Here is a 12,007-nt window from a genome sequence, read left to right as displayed (position 1 = left end):
CGATAAATTTTTATGGTTTGCCCCCCCCCAAACCTCTGAGCTGGATCCGCCTCTGTACGGACTCGAGATCATCAATCCGCTGAAGACAACGATGGACAAGCTCGAGCGGATCCAGAACAGCGCTCTCCGACTCGCCACCGGGTGCCCCAGACAGACGCCGGTCACTGCGCTAAGGTACATGTTTGACCTGCCCTCCATCGTCGACCTACACGAAGTCCTACGAGCCAGAGCGGTGTGCATCGTCGCCTCCGACTGCGGCCATCCCTTGCACGGCTTCGTCGACCAAGCCCTGGCACGCGCTCCACTGGCACGTCTGCAGCGCACGGGCTGGCTGCGCGATGGGACCAAAGCTCTGCACGGTCTCTGCGGTCGGCACAAGATCCGCAGATCTCACCTGTGGTCTGCGACGCCTCCCGCCACCAGATGCCGATGGACCTTCAAGATCGACCTCTTCAGCCGCACCGACCGTGAGCTACCACCACACGTAGTGAACGCCATGTTTGAGGAGGTCCTGGCCGACACCAGCAGTGAGCTCCCACAGCCCCTCGTCGTCCTTGCCACTGACGGTTCTGTCACCACAAGCGCCCCAAGATCGGGATGGGGGTGTGTGATGAGGGAGTCAGACGGCAGCCTTCAGACCCACCGTGGAGGCTGTAACCTTCGCCTCTCTAGCATGAGGGCTGAGCTGGAGGCCATCTTCCGCGGTCTGGATCTTGCCAGAAGCGCCCACCCTGATCTAGCCGCGTGCATCATCTGCACCGATTCTCAGTCTCTCCTGCGCAAACTAGAGAGCGGATCGGCTCCTCCGGAGTGGCACGACCTACCTCAACAAGTCGTATGGGTATACTGCCCAGGGCACGCCGGAGTCCAACTGAACGACAGAGCCGATCACCTGGCTGGCAGCGGTTCTGCTTCCGACTACCTGGAGCTCGGGACGCAGGACATCCAACTCATCATACGGGATCGACAGCTGAGCAGCCGCGACGACGGGTCGTGGGAGGAGAGGAGGATGAGCGAGAGAGGCCTGCAGCGGGGTTGGGTGGCGAAATCCACCTCCCGTGGCCGCGCTGCCCACACGATGTGCCAGCTGGCCACTGGTACTCTCTCCCGAGCGGCGCTGACCAGGGTGTTCCAGCTAGGAGGAGCAGAGGCTGCTTGGGGCCAACTATTGGGCCTCCGCCGGCTAACGACGCTGCCGCTCGACCAGTAAGTAAGTAAGGTAGACAATGAACTAGTCTTACTTACCGAAGCATCTCAGATCAAAGTGACACCTAAACAGTGAATTAGTGTCGCTTTTTATGACAGTTATTTACTTCAGAAATCTCATAAAATCATATTTTAGGCTATAAAATCAGCCCAGTGATAATGGTGCCCACCAAACTTCATCAGCATTTTTCTTCCACAGCACCTGTTTCACCTGTAATGTTTATAAAAAGAAGGAAACAACTGTGTCATAAATAAGGGCATGGGGCGTTTTACCTACCTGGGGCGTTTTACACGGTTCTGCCCCACCCCAGTGCCCCCTCCCCAGATCCCCTCTAGCCTCTCCGCTGGCATTGATTGGACTTCTGCATATACCTTACCGTCCTTACTTTACCTTACCTTACCAATACGGGAATTTTGATGGCCACTATGGCCTGTAGGGTCCCGATCGCATCGAGCTCCTGAACTGAGGACTCTCGTGGATATAACTAATCTAGGATGGAGTATCTGATTCGGTTCCAGTGATCGTCCAGTCTGGCCTTGAACTGGTTAAGAGTGGATATACACCTATAATATTCCAGCCGTTTCTGCGCACATGCCACGGCTACACGCTCGTCAGTGCCGAATGCCGATTAATGTCATCAAACCCCATCGATCGAACCTACTTGTACCGCGGCACAGCATAACTTCAGGCGCTTACTACTCCTGCCATCTATGTGTCAGGTTATAAGCTTGGGGAATGAGTGCCCGATAGCAAATACCTTTATTGAATTTGTGATGAATGTGACGTCAGTATGAAGTGTTAATAAATGGCGAAGTAGCTTTCGATTCATTTCAAGCAACAATAAGCAGTCGTATCATGTAGGTAAATAAGATAAGGCATCGAAAATAAACTTTGATTTCCTGAGTTTGTGTCAGACAAATGATTAATATTTACCGTAGTACGTTCCAGCTAAACTATACTAAAAGCTCTACCAATTTTAGCATTGCTTGGCAGCTTGACCTATTATTTTTGACAGAAATGTTCTTATTTCTGATTAAAAGTATTTCATTAGCATTGAAAAATGTATCTTAACACCTTACATACATCAAACTGTTTGATATCTGTAAGAATTTTCGTAGACTCTAGTAGGACTATGGCGAAAGTTTAGTTTATTTGGTACAATTCCTGCGCAGTGCGCCGCAATTGTAACAGTTCGAGCAGAAAGGCCTTGGGCGATAGCGGCGATAGCTGGCTTTAGAACTTTGTGCGTGTCGGGGACGGCGATCTCCCCCGTGGTGGTGGTGTTGGTGTGGCCGTAATTTTGCGGCGGTTTGTGGTGAATAGGTGAAAGGTCAATTTATTTTTGCCTGGCCCTTTCACATTTTTCACCACAGGCCTGAGGAGAGACTAGGAATGGCCTGTCTACTCACATTGAAGGCGGAAATCAAGACCCTCGAACATGTGTTTCCGAAAACTCACGAGCGGTTTCAAGTGCTAAGTGCCAGTGTAGATGAACTTACGTGTCGTGTGATAGGACGGCATGGCAAAAAACATGATATTCATGCTCATATCACAGTAAGTATTGCTTTTGATGATCGTCCTCTTCACAGTTTTCCCTGCCTCACTGGTGTGGAAAAGTTCTTTGTCTCAGCTTTCGCTCCTTTGCTGAGAGGTATATCTTTTTTCACTGGTTATCCTTCATTGATATCAACATTTTCAACTTCTCTTATTCTTTTTGGCATTTGTAAATCGGTGCTAGTTTCATTTTACTACCTTTTCAACAGTGCATGATATGCCCCGCTTCAAGGTCATCCAACTCACTGAACTGAAATTGATTTTCCCATTGTTATGCCTGATCATATATGTGTGGTTTATTTAAAGTAGCCTATATTTTTAGTTTTCGCTTACGTCACCCAAATAAATATGCTTTTTATACTTCCAGTCAATTCATATCGTGATCTATTGTAATGAAATTATGCATGCTTTGACTTATTCTGAATGGCTTTACATAGGATTGTGTGATGGCCTAATATTTTGAGTTGATATGATGTTTCGATATTGAGGTAACAAAACAGGACTACCTTGCTCTGCTTTATCTAATCTTAACCTGGACTTCTTAGTGCTGGCCAGTCAGACCTGTAATGGCACAGTGTTCTAAAATTGGATATTGGTTGGGTGTGCTGATATTTGATAAAGAAAAAAAAATATCATAGGATGAGAAAAAAGAAAGTAAATAACTGAAGTATTTTTGCAAAATGGTGTAATGCCAATTTTTATGCCAACTGATAAGCAAGGATTTCATGTCAGGATCTTGACAGGGTGTGGAACAAAAGGATGTGGGTGCATCAACTGTCAAGTGACATGTGCACTGGCTGTTGGGAATACATGATACTCTTTTCAGAGATGGAGTTAAGTCGGTCATTCATATTTTAGGGATGAAAATATTTTCCCCATTCATTAGGTGTGATTTGCCACCAAAAAGTCTGAAAAATGGAACACTGTTAAATGGCAGCACATCATTTCCAACATAATATCTCTGTCAGTGTGATGGTAGAGTTATCATGTGAGCCACAAACATTATCCTCAAAAAGAGCAGATTGACAAAACATATTTATTTTGCTGTTATTCCAAGCAATGATCATTGACTATTTTGTATGTTTAAAAGTCTAAAGAACTGATAGGCAGTAATCATATCAAATGCGGAAGCTGTTGTAAGAGCTGGCCCAGTTATTTCAGCACAGTCTTAATCATAAGCCTGACTGTAATGTGCCTGTGTTTGTGTCTAGTGCTTCAGTGTAATAAAACCTACCCTGTTTTATAGCATCATTTGGTGACTGAAAATTTACCTACCCTCTAGGTGTGATGCTTTGTTGCTGTTGCAACTAACTATTGTATTTGGTACTGGTTTCACTTATCATTGTTGAAGTTTGATAAGGAAAATTGGAAATTTGAGGTTGGATAGATGGCAAATTACCAAAGTAGATGCTTACCAAAGTAGAAAGGAAAGAGGCATAGGGAGCAGGCTGCTCATGGAATGCTGCCTCTTCTCAGTAGTACCTACCTACCTGACATTTGTCATATCTGTTTTTGAAGGCATTTGTGTTCTTATTTTGACTTGTAATAAGTGGAACTAAAAAATATCAGTTATTTGTACTGATATTTAGGAAGCTGCTTTTCCCTCCTTGTTTTTCATTTGCATAGTTATTTAGACAAGTGCATTTGCATACTGGGCAGAGTTTTCAAAGTTCTTTATTGATTATGGGAAGAATTTGCTGGGTTGGTACTGCCACTCATGATGTCCATTCAACTTGACCATTGATCTATAGTACACAGTCAACAATGGTCCCTCTGCTGAATGTATAGTGATGGTTGGTCCTTGCTATCAAACCTATTGCACACCTGGTTCCCACCAAAGCACACCACATGGTCAGTTGCCAGCTCTCAAATGAGGCACAAGGACTGTTCACCTATGAGGGACAGTGTGGCTGTAGTGAATACTGAATAGCCTGCATAAATGGCAGGATTTTTACCTGTATTGTGTTCTGCAATCCATTGCTTTTGTTTCTTCACTTCAGTGTCCAGGGACTGTGTTTTCTTTTCTTGATAACTGGAACTCCAGCTGAAGTGTCTATTCCAACTATAAGGACACTTTATGGAGAATTAGTTTGTCTTAATTGTGGCACAGTTATGCCATACAATACACCTTACACAAGTGTATATGGATTCTCATTTGTCTAATTGAAGTAGAGACTGAATAACTAGTTTTCATACATCAGTATTCCAACAGAATAGTTTTCATATTGTGTACCTACATAGAGGTAGTGTGTAGAAGTTGGTGCCATCACCTTAGCAAAATAGGCATGGGAAATAGGGGGGTGACTGGTATGAAACACAATCCACTTTTAGTAATTAGTTATGCACACTTAACCATTACCATTGCTTTATCATGGAGTACATGTAATCTTTTACCTTTATATTCTTTTTTATTTAACATGGAAAACATAAAAAATAAAGAATTTCCTACCTTTCTATGTTTTTTTTTTTGATAATTGAGAAGAAATACTTTTTAGCATTTGGCATTGTGTGGCTAGGGTTCAGTAGGTAAACTTTTTATTTATTTATTTATTAACACCATTGCCAACGGGATGACATCCCACTAAAAGGCAAAGTCACAATGTAAATAAAAACATAAGAAATAATAAAAACGAGTGTGTACAGAAAACACACAAATATGTATGACTAGCACAAAAATGCACAAACTTTCTGAATTAAGAATTATATTCACACAATTTTTTTTCCAATATATTTTTTTTGTTGGTTTTGGACTGGCTTTGGTTCATTCTGTGATGCTTGAATACCATTTTGGTATAACTTTGTCACTTAAAAGCGTGGTTTGCCATCTTTGTGAGATAATTAGGAATTGTGTCTATGTGACATTTGTGACTCAAGTTTCTTGGCACTTGATAGGTTTTTTTTTTAAATTCAGCAGCAGTTCTGCCGAGTCTAGAGTGGAGGTCGGTGGGAGTCGTCAAGTCGGAGAGTGGTCAGAATCGATTTTGGAAACCAGGGTCAGAGTCACGGAAAATCCATCGACTCTGTAGACCTGCCAGGGCTGTGGAGTAGGAATCTGAGTCTATATCTGGAAGCTGGAGTCGGAGTCGTCAAAAATTCATAGACTCCGCAACCCTGATCGCAATATGTTCATTGGCTTATATGTAACCTTATACTGTATGCTTTACCATCATACTTATGTGAATCATTATTGCACATGAAAACCAAGGTTGTTAACCTATCACATCACAATATCACCACCAGTTCTGGCTGAAATGAATTGAAATAGTATTCAAAGGGGGTTCTTTTTTGCAATTCTGTAAAGTGCCTGCAAACACTGACATGCTGATTGCTGAGGCTCTGACCTCTGTTTTCCATTATCAATGTCCCAAGCAAAAGTAATCTTGCCAAGCAGTGTCCCAAAATGTGTGGATTTGGATGGGAAATGACATCCAAACTCCAAATGAACATCATTTTTCACTCTTACCACTTATTTTTGGGATTATTTTCCACTCTCATTTATAAAAAAAAAAACATTTGCACAGAATATGGTCGTTAAACATCCCACATGCTACCACACTTATTTAGAAATAAGTGGTTTTTTTTGTTCCTTTGTCCGCTCTTTTTGGGCCTTCTCTGGCCAACATTTTTCCATTCTCATCCCTCTTTTTTGGTGAGGATTCTATTTCTGATTCTGGAGGATCTGACACTCAACGCAAAATACCATTTTGAGACCTGTGATTGCTATCCTGGATAAGAGTAACATTAAGTCATTTTCCATCAATGTGGGAACTTCCTTCCCTTTTCTCACCTCTCCTCTTTCTTCTCTCCTCTCTCCCTGTTCTTCTCCCTCCTTTCTTCACCCTTTCCTTTCACGATCATTTGACTGACATCCTAGTTGCAAGGACTCCGACGGCCGACCTGCCAGGAATCTGGAGTAAGAGTTCAAACAAAGGCCCATAAAGTCGCATTCCCTAAAGGTTACCAAGCCGGGACCGTTGTCCACCTGTTCTGGCAAACCGCTCGCCGTCCCTCGGGGCCGGCTGGGAGACCACACCGGAGCGGAAACCCGTCCGGCCGGCGGAGGAGGGCCCGGTCAAGTCGGCTCGTGAACCGCTGGCCGGCCGCGCCGCCGCGGTGCGCGGTTACGCCATTTGGCGGCGGCTACGTCCGTCCCGCGCCGGGCCCGTCCGATGCAAGCGTTTTCCGTGTGCCGGCCGGCCTGTGGCCTTCCTGGCGAGCCATGGCGCCGCGTAATGAACGGACCTCACGGCCACGGCCGCACGGTGACACCCGCACGGACGCGGGTTCGAATCCCACCGATGTATTTTTTTTTTTTTTTAAGCTGCGGAACACGACCGTAGTGGAAGCATTTTAGCGAGGTCTCCGTGGGTTGATTGGCTCTGCATAGTGCGTCACAAGGCATGCAATTTTATTCAGACGCATTTGGGGAGCAGCGATCGACAGCTTCTCATGCTAGCATCCCATTATGCTACCTAATCGGTGTTTCCACTTACCACCTGGGTCTTCAAATGCCACTGCTTTCATATGCCGTGTGTTTTCGCTAGGTGTGCTCGCCGGTGACAGGTGTTACTCCCGCCCGCAGGAAACCTATTCGCGAACACCGCCTGTGTGGTTTGCCGACACGGATGACCACGCCATCACAAACGCCCTGCATACCCTCTCCACAACGACCGGCGCAGACAACCACGTGAGTAACGCTCCGAGCCAGAGGTCCCCGGTTCGAATCCCATCACGTGCCTTCGTTTTCTGCTTGTCATCGTTGCCTTCGATTTCGACTTTTTTTTGCAAGGAATCCATTCCAGCTGCGGTTCTCAAGCAGGACTTATCGTACGTGAACCATGTCGGTCCGCATACACAGTATGTTAGGCTCCGCAGTCCGCCCGTAGTGTCCACCTCCACAGGCTGATGACAGATTGATAAACAGTTGTCAGATACATCACATCCTTGACTTTTGTATCGACCGTTCCGAGGCCTGCGTACTTTTTCACAAACACGCCACTCCAAGATGTCCGCCGCGCGGAACGCCGACTAAGCCCCGCCGCCATGCACACATTGCATTTCATGGCTGGAGGGTTCTCCGATAGCCACTTCGATCCAGAATTCAGAAACCAGTGTATTAAATCCCACAACTATTTGCGAAAGTGACGACTGACGAGCGAGTCAGTCTAGTCTGGCCTAGCGTCGCCTCTATCGTGTCCGTTGCCGTAGTCAGCCGCGCTTGGTTCCCTGCGGGCCGGTCGGTGGTTGAACGCCCCCCCCCCCCCCCACGTGGCGGTGTCATTGCCCCCTGCACCGTGACGTAACCGAGCCAGTCAGGTGGGCGGCTGCCTGCTGGGGTGCGGACGGGATGCGATGGTGATAGACTGTGGGGGTTGTTCGGGGGTTCGGGAATTGACGCTTCGGGACTGGTTGATAGGATGGCCTGTTGTCAGTTGATTCGCGTACTGTTGAAGCGGACCAGCGAGCGTGGGAAGGCTTTTTGTTTGTCAGGCTTTCTGCAGTGCTTTGGATTGGTGGCTACTGGCTCCTCTTGCCAGGAGGAGTGAATGATAGCCAAAGACTCCTTATTCCTCTTACATTGCTTGAGTGAATCATGAACTTTCGCTGGACACGTGGCACCTTCCATTCTTATGGTGGATTTGAAAAGTCGTGGCCCGTCTTGCTTGGGTTAAGCTGAATATGTGGGGCATTGATCGGCGAAACTGGCCTGGCTGTCCCTGTAATGTGATGAGACATTTTTGGTCTCAGGGGCTCATTTAAGGTCACAAAACTCGGTACAGGCTGAATGGCATCGATTCAGTCTACTTGGATCAGCTTTGGCCGCATGAGATCTATTTATCAGCGAAGCATGCAAAATTGTCATTGGGAGCTACAAGCTGCAATTCGCACTTGTATCACTTATATGCTTGTGATTGTATGAACCCGCCGATCTCCTACTTTCCCATTTTTTTTTTAAATTATCGGTGACAATTTTCCATTGAGTAGACAAATCGGACATTCCCCGAATAGCCCACTACTTGGTCAACTGGATACTGGGCAGCACATTGAGTATTGTCAGACTGCTTACGCATTTAGTATTGCCAGTTTTGAATCCTAGTGTGCTCTGCTAGATAAGGCCATGCAAGTTTTATGTGCTCGTGATGGCCACACTCGCAGCGAACAAGGTCTCATTCACTTGATACCGACTAGGGACGGAAACTTTTGCGTCACTATTTATATTCCAAGGTTTTGACCTTTGATATCAAGTGAACATTTTCGTAGATTATTCACAGGGTCTTTGATGTTCTGTAGTTTGCCATCCTTTTCATCTGAAAAAAATCTGGGTTAATGCTGTTAATCTAAGAAGGAATTGTATGCAATATTCATGCAGTTTCGCTCTGAAGTTACCTGAAGGCTATTTTTGAGCTGCATAATATGTTGAAGCCTTGTGTTCTAGGATATAGCAGATGATTCCGTCGTTCTCGCAATAGCAGCATTTGCTGAACAGTGCTCTTTGCAATGCATATTTGCGCCGTACTGCTTTGTCTTTGGATAATTGTCTTCATTATGGGTATTAATGGGAGCGAAACGACCTGTGAAATGACGCCGACCACAGTGCATTTGTTGTTCATGCCCATTTTACAAATCATTTACCGAATGGGGGACGGGGCGAAAGTGTTAGCGAAATGTGTGACTGTGTGAGCAAGGAGTTCTAAAAAAACGACCGAAGCGGCGTTTATTACAAAGAACCATACCCATACAATCAATACCAGGGTGGGGTTTACTATGGGCCAAATCAGCAGCAGTGCTTAGTAGCCAACAACGATGCAAACTGATATTACCGTTTGTCGCTGATGCCCTGTGTCTCGTTTTTCTATTCTCATACCATGATTATATACTAACAGCTGTGTACCAAGCGACGTATATCGGATGTTCATTGGCATTTTTGTACACGCTTAGTATGCCATGATTCAACCATAGAGGCATTCAACTGAGTGTTCTATTTTGAGGCGAGAATCCTTCACTTGCTCGTACATACTATTCGGGATCGCAGTTGCCGTCTCGTTATTTACACTCAATCAACTCCTGCCCTGCCCCACTATCCTGGCACCCTGTGACGCCGACCAGGCCCGATCCTACCTAAGTCATCCTTATCGAATCCCCCATGTCCCGCCCGTCTGCCGCTACAAACGGTGGCGGCACGGCACGCAGTGCAGCGGCGCCGGTGTTGCAGCCACTGCGGCCCTCCTCGTGTCGGCTCTGCATCGTCCCAGCTGCTCGGGATCGATTGCGCCGCAACGCAGCCCTCGGCGCCGCGATCGATGGCGGAAACGATCCGCCGCCTGTCCCCCGCCACTCGACGGCAGCAGTGGGAGATGGCCGGCGCCGCGGACTCTGCAGAGTCGGAGCCGGCGGGCCGAGCTCGAGCAGGCCCATGTCACTCCACTTTTGATGACATCATATGGGGGCCTCAGGACAATAATGGCGCGGCGCGCCACAATCGCTTCAAAGCTACTTGCCAACAGTTGCCATTTTTGAAAATATTATTTTGAAATAAAGTTCCAAGTAATAAAAATATTGTAATAAAGTTGTTGAATAAATCGATACCATATCTAAAAACTTACTGAAAAATGATTTATTCATAGTAAAAATATAAGCTCGATGCGTTTCTACGCTGCTTTCCTGCAACTGCAGAGGGTTTTTAAATCGTCTATATCTTCAAAACTGGCCATTTCTTAGCATATTGCTGCTCTTTTTTATCGCTAGAAAATAAGTTGTACTTTCCAGTGACATCAATGGTTGAGCGATATGTGTAAAGTGTCACCAACAATCGTCAAATGAAGTTAGTCATTTTTACGTTGTAAAGGAATGGAGTACCCCTTTCGAGCATCAGGGGTGACGTCACTCAGGATCTGTCTCTGATTGGTCGGCGGGGGAGTGACTGTACCTTCTATAGATGGCCTTGAGCTCGAGACGGGTGGCGGTCGCCTGGGGATTCCGCCGCTGCGGGTACTTTGGGGCAGAGGCTGGGCCTGTTCTGTCTCCGTTCCCGAAGGTTGGCGGATGAATTCTGCTCCTACGGCGATCTCGCACACAGGGGAAGGGATGGCCAGTGCCACCGTGCTCGGTTATCAGAGAAAGTGCGCGGCCGGCAGCGGCGAACCGACCAGCGGAACCGGATGGTCCGCGAGACCGGTCCGTCTCCGTCCTGCGGCCGGCGTCGGACGGGTGCGGCCACTGCCGGGTCCGCTTTGTTGCGCTGGGCTTCTTCCACCGGACACAGATCGCGAACGATGAACTTGCTGGCTATAACTGAGGTGCTAGCCATGTTTCATTCTATTGATATTTAGCCTTGTCCTGTCATTATTTTGACCGTATCCAGCCGCCATTTCCCTTCCGTAAGTATTGGTGCTCCTACAAACTCGATCGATCGTTGTGACTTCCCTTCCTGCAGATGCATTCGTGTCGCCTGCCTCCGTCTACCTCTCTCTTAGTTCCCTGGCGGCAGACCGGCGTCTCTGGGCGCTGTTTGTCTGAGTTGGGCTACCCTCTCGTCCGCTGCTGCCGGTCCGTCCAGTCTCACAGCGGTACGGCTGGCCGGCCGGCCTCGCTGCCGAGGCCAGGCTGCGTCACCCGCCCCCTCCCCTCCCCTCCCCGGGCCCGCTCCCACCTCCCACCTCCCGCCGCCGCCGCGCCGGTCGCCGGCCTTGGTCCGCCGCCACGCGCTCCCGGGCCTCCGCCGTCCGGCCGGCTGTCCGCTGCGGCGGCGCGGGCTGGTCAGCGACCCACGGCGCCGGGGAGGGAGGGAGGGGGGGGGAGGGGGAGGGCGGTGACCTTGGCCGCCGGCTGCCGGCAGCAGTCAGCTGACGGCCCAGCTGGTCGCGCGGCCACTGGGTCAGGCCGGCCGGACGGTAGCCAGGGGTTGGGGCGGGTCAGCACGGGCGCAGAGCAGATGACATCAGGGGATGAGCAGGAGTGAACCCCAGTAAACAACAAAAACGCGGTGTCAGCAAAAAATGTACGTAACCGTCCTCATTCTCGTAATCAGCCCATCGCGATCATACTTCCCTGCTGCGTGCTGATGGACACCGATGAGGGAATCCACCATAGGGACATGCCCTTCCGAGGTGACCGTTTGACCGGCTGGGGGCCTGTTTCACCGAGACACGCCAGTCCTGACAGGGCAGGCTCAGTTGCGGCGGCGCACCGGCCGGTGATACAGTAATCCTGCATCTCTTTGATTTCCATACATCCCACGGCCCAGAA

At 48.2% G+C, this 12,007-nt stretch overlaps 1 protein-coding gene across 1 annotated transcript in view; it reads left to right on the top strand.

Annotated features, from left to right (window-relative positions):
* The first annotated feature begins 2,396 nt into the window (after positions 1-2,396).
* LOC122376234 (ubiquitin-conjugating enzyme E2 Q2-like) overlaps positions 2,397-12,007 on the top strand; it is a 34,474-nt gene continuing 24,863 nt past the window's right edge. Inside the window, exons 1-2 of the mRNA XM_043356023.1 lie at positions 2,397-2,761; positions 7,344-7,448. Of these exons, the coding sequence (XP_043211958.1) occupies positions 2,600-2,761; positions 7,344-7,448 (267 nt within the window). The 5' untranslated portion in view covers positions 2,397-2,599. The remainder of the gene's footprint in view (positions 2,762-7,343; positions 7,449-12,007) is intronic.

This window comes from Amphibalanus amphitrite, unplaced genomic scaffold, assembly GCF_019059575.1.
Source record: "Amphibalanus amphitrite isolate SeventyFive unplaced genomic scaffold, NRLGWU_Aamphi_draft 002061F_arrow, whole genome shotgun sequence".
Taxonomy (NCBI): Eukaryota; Metazoa; Arthropoda; class Thecostraca; order Balanomorpha; family Balanidae; genus Amphibalanus; species Amphibalanus amphitrite.
The sequence above is the reverse complement of the archived record's forward strand: the minus strand, read 5'-3'. Positions and strand labels throughout refer to the sequence as shown.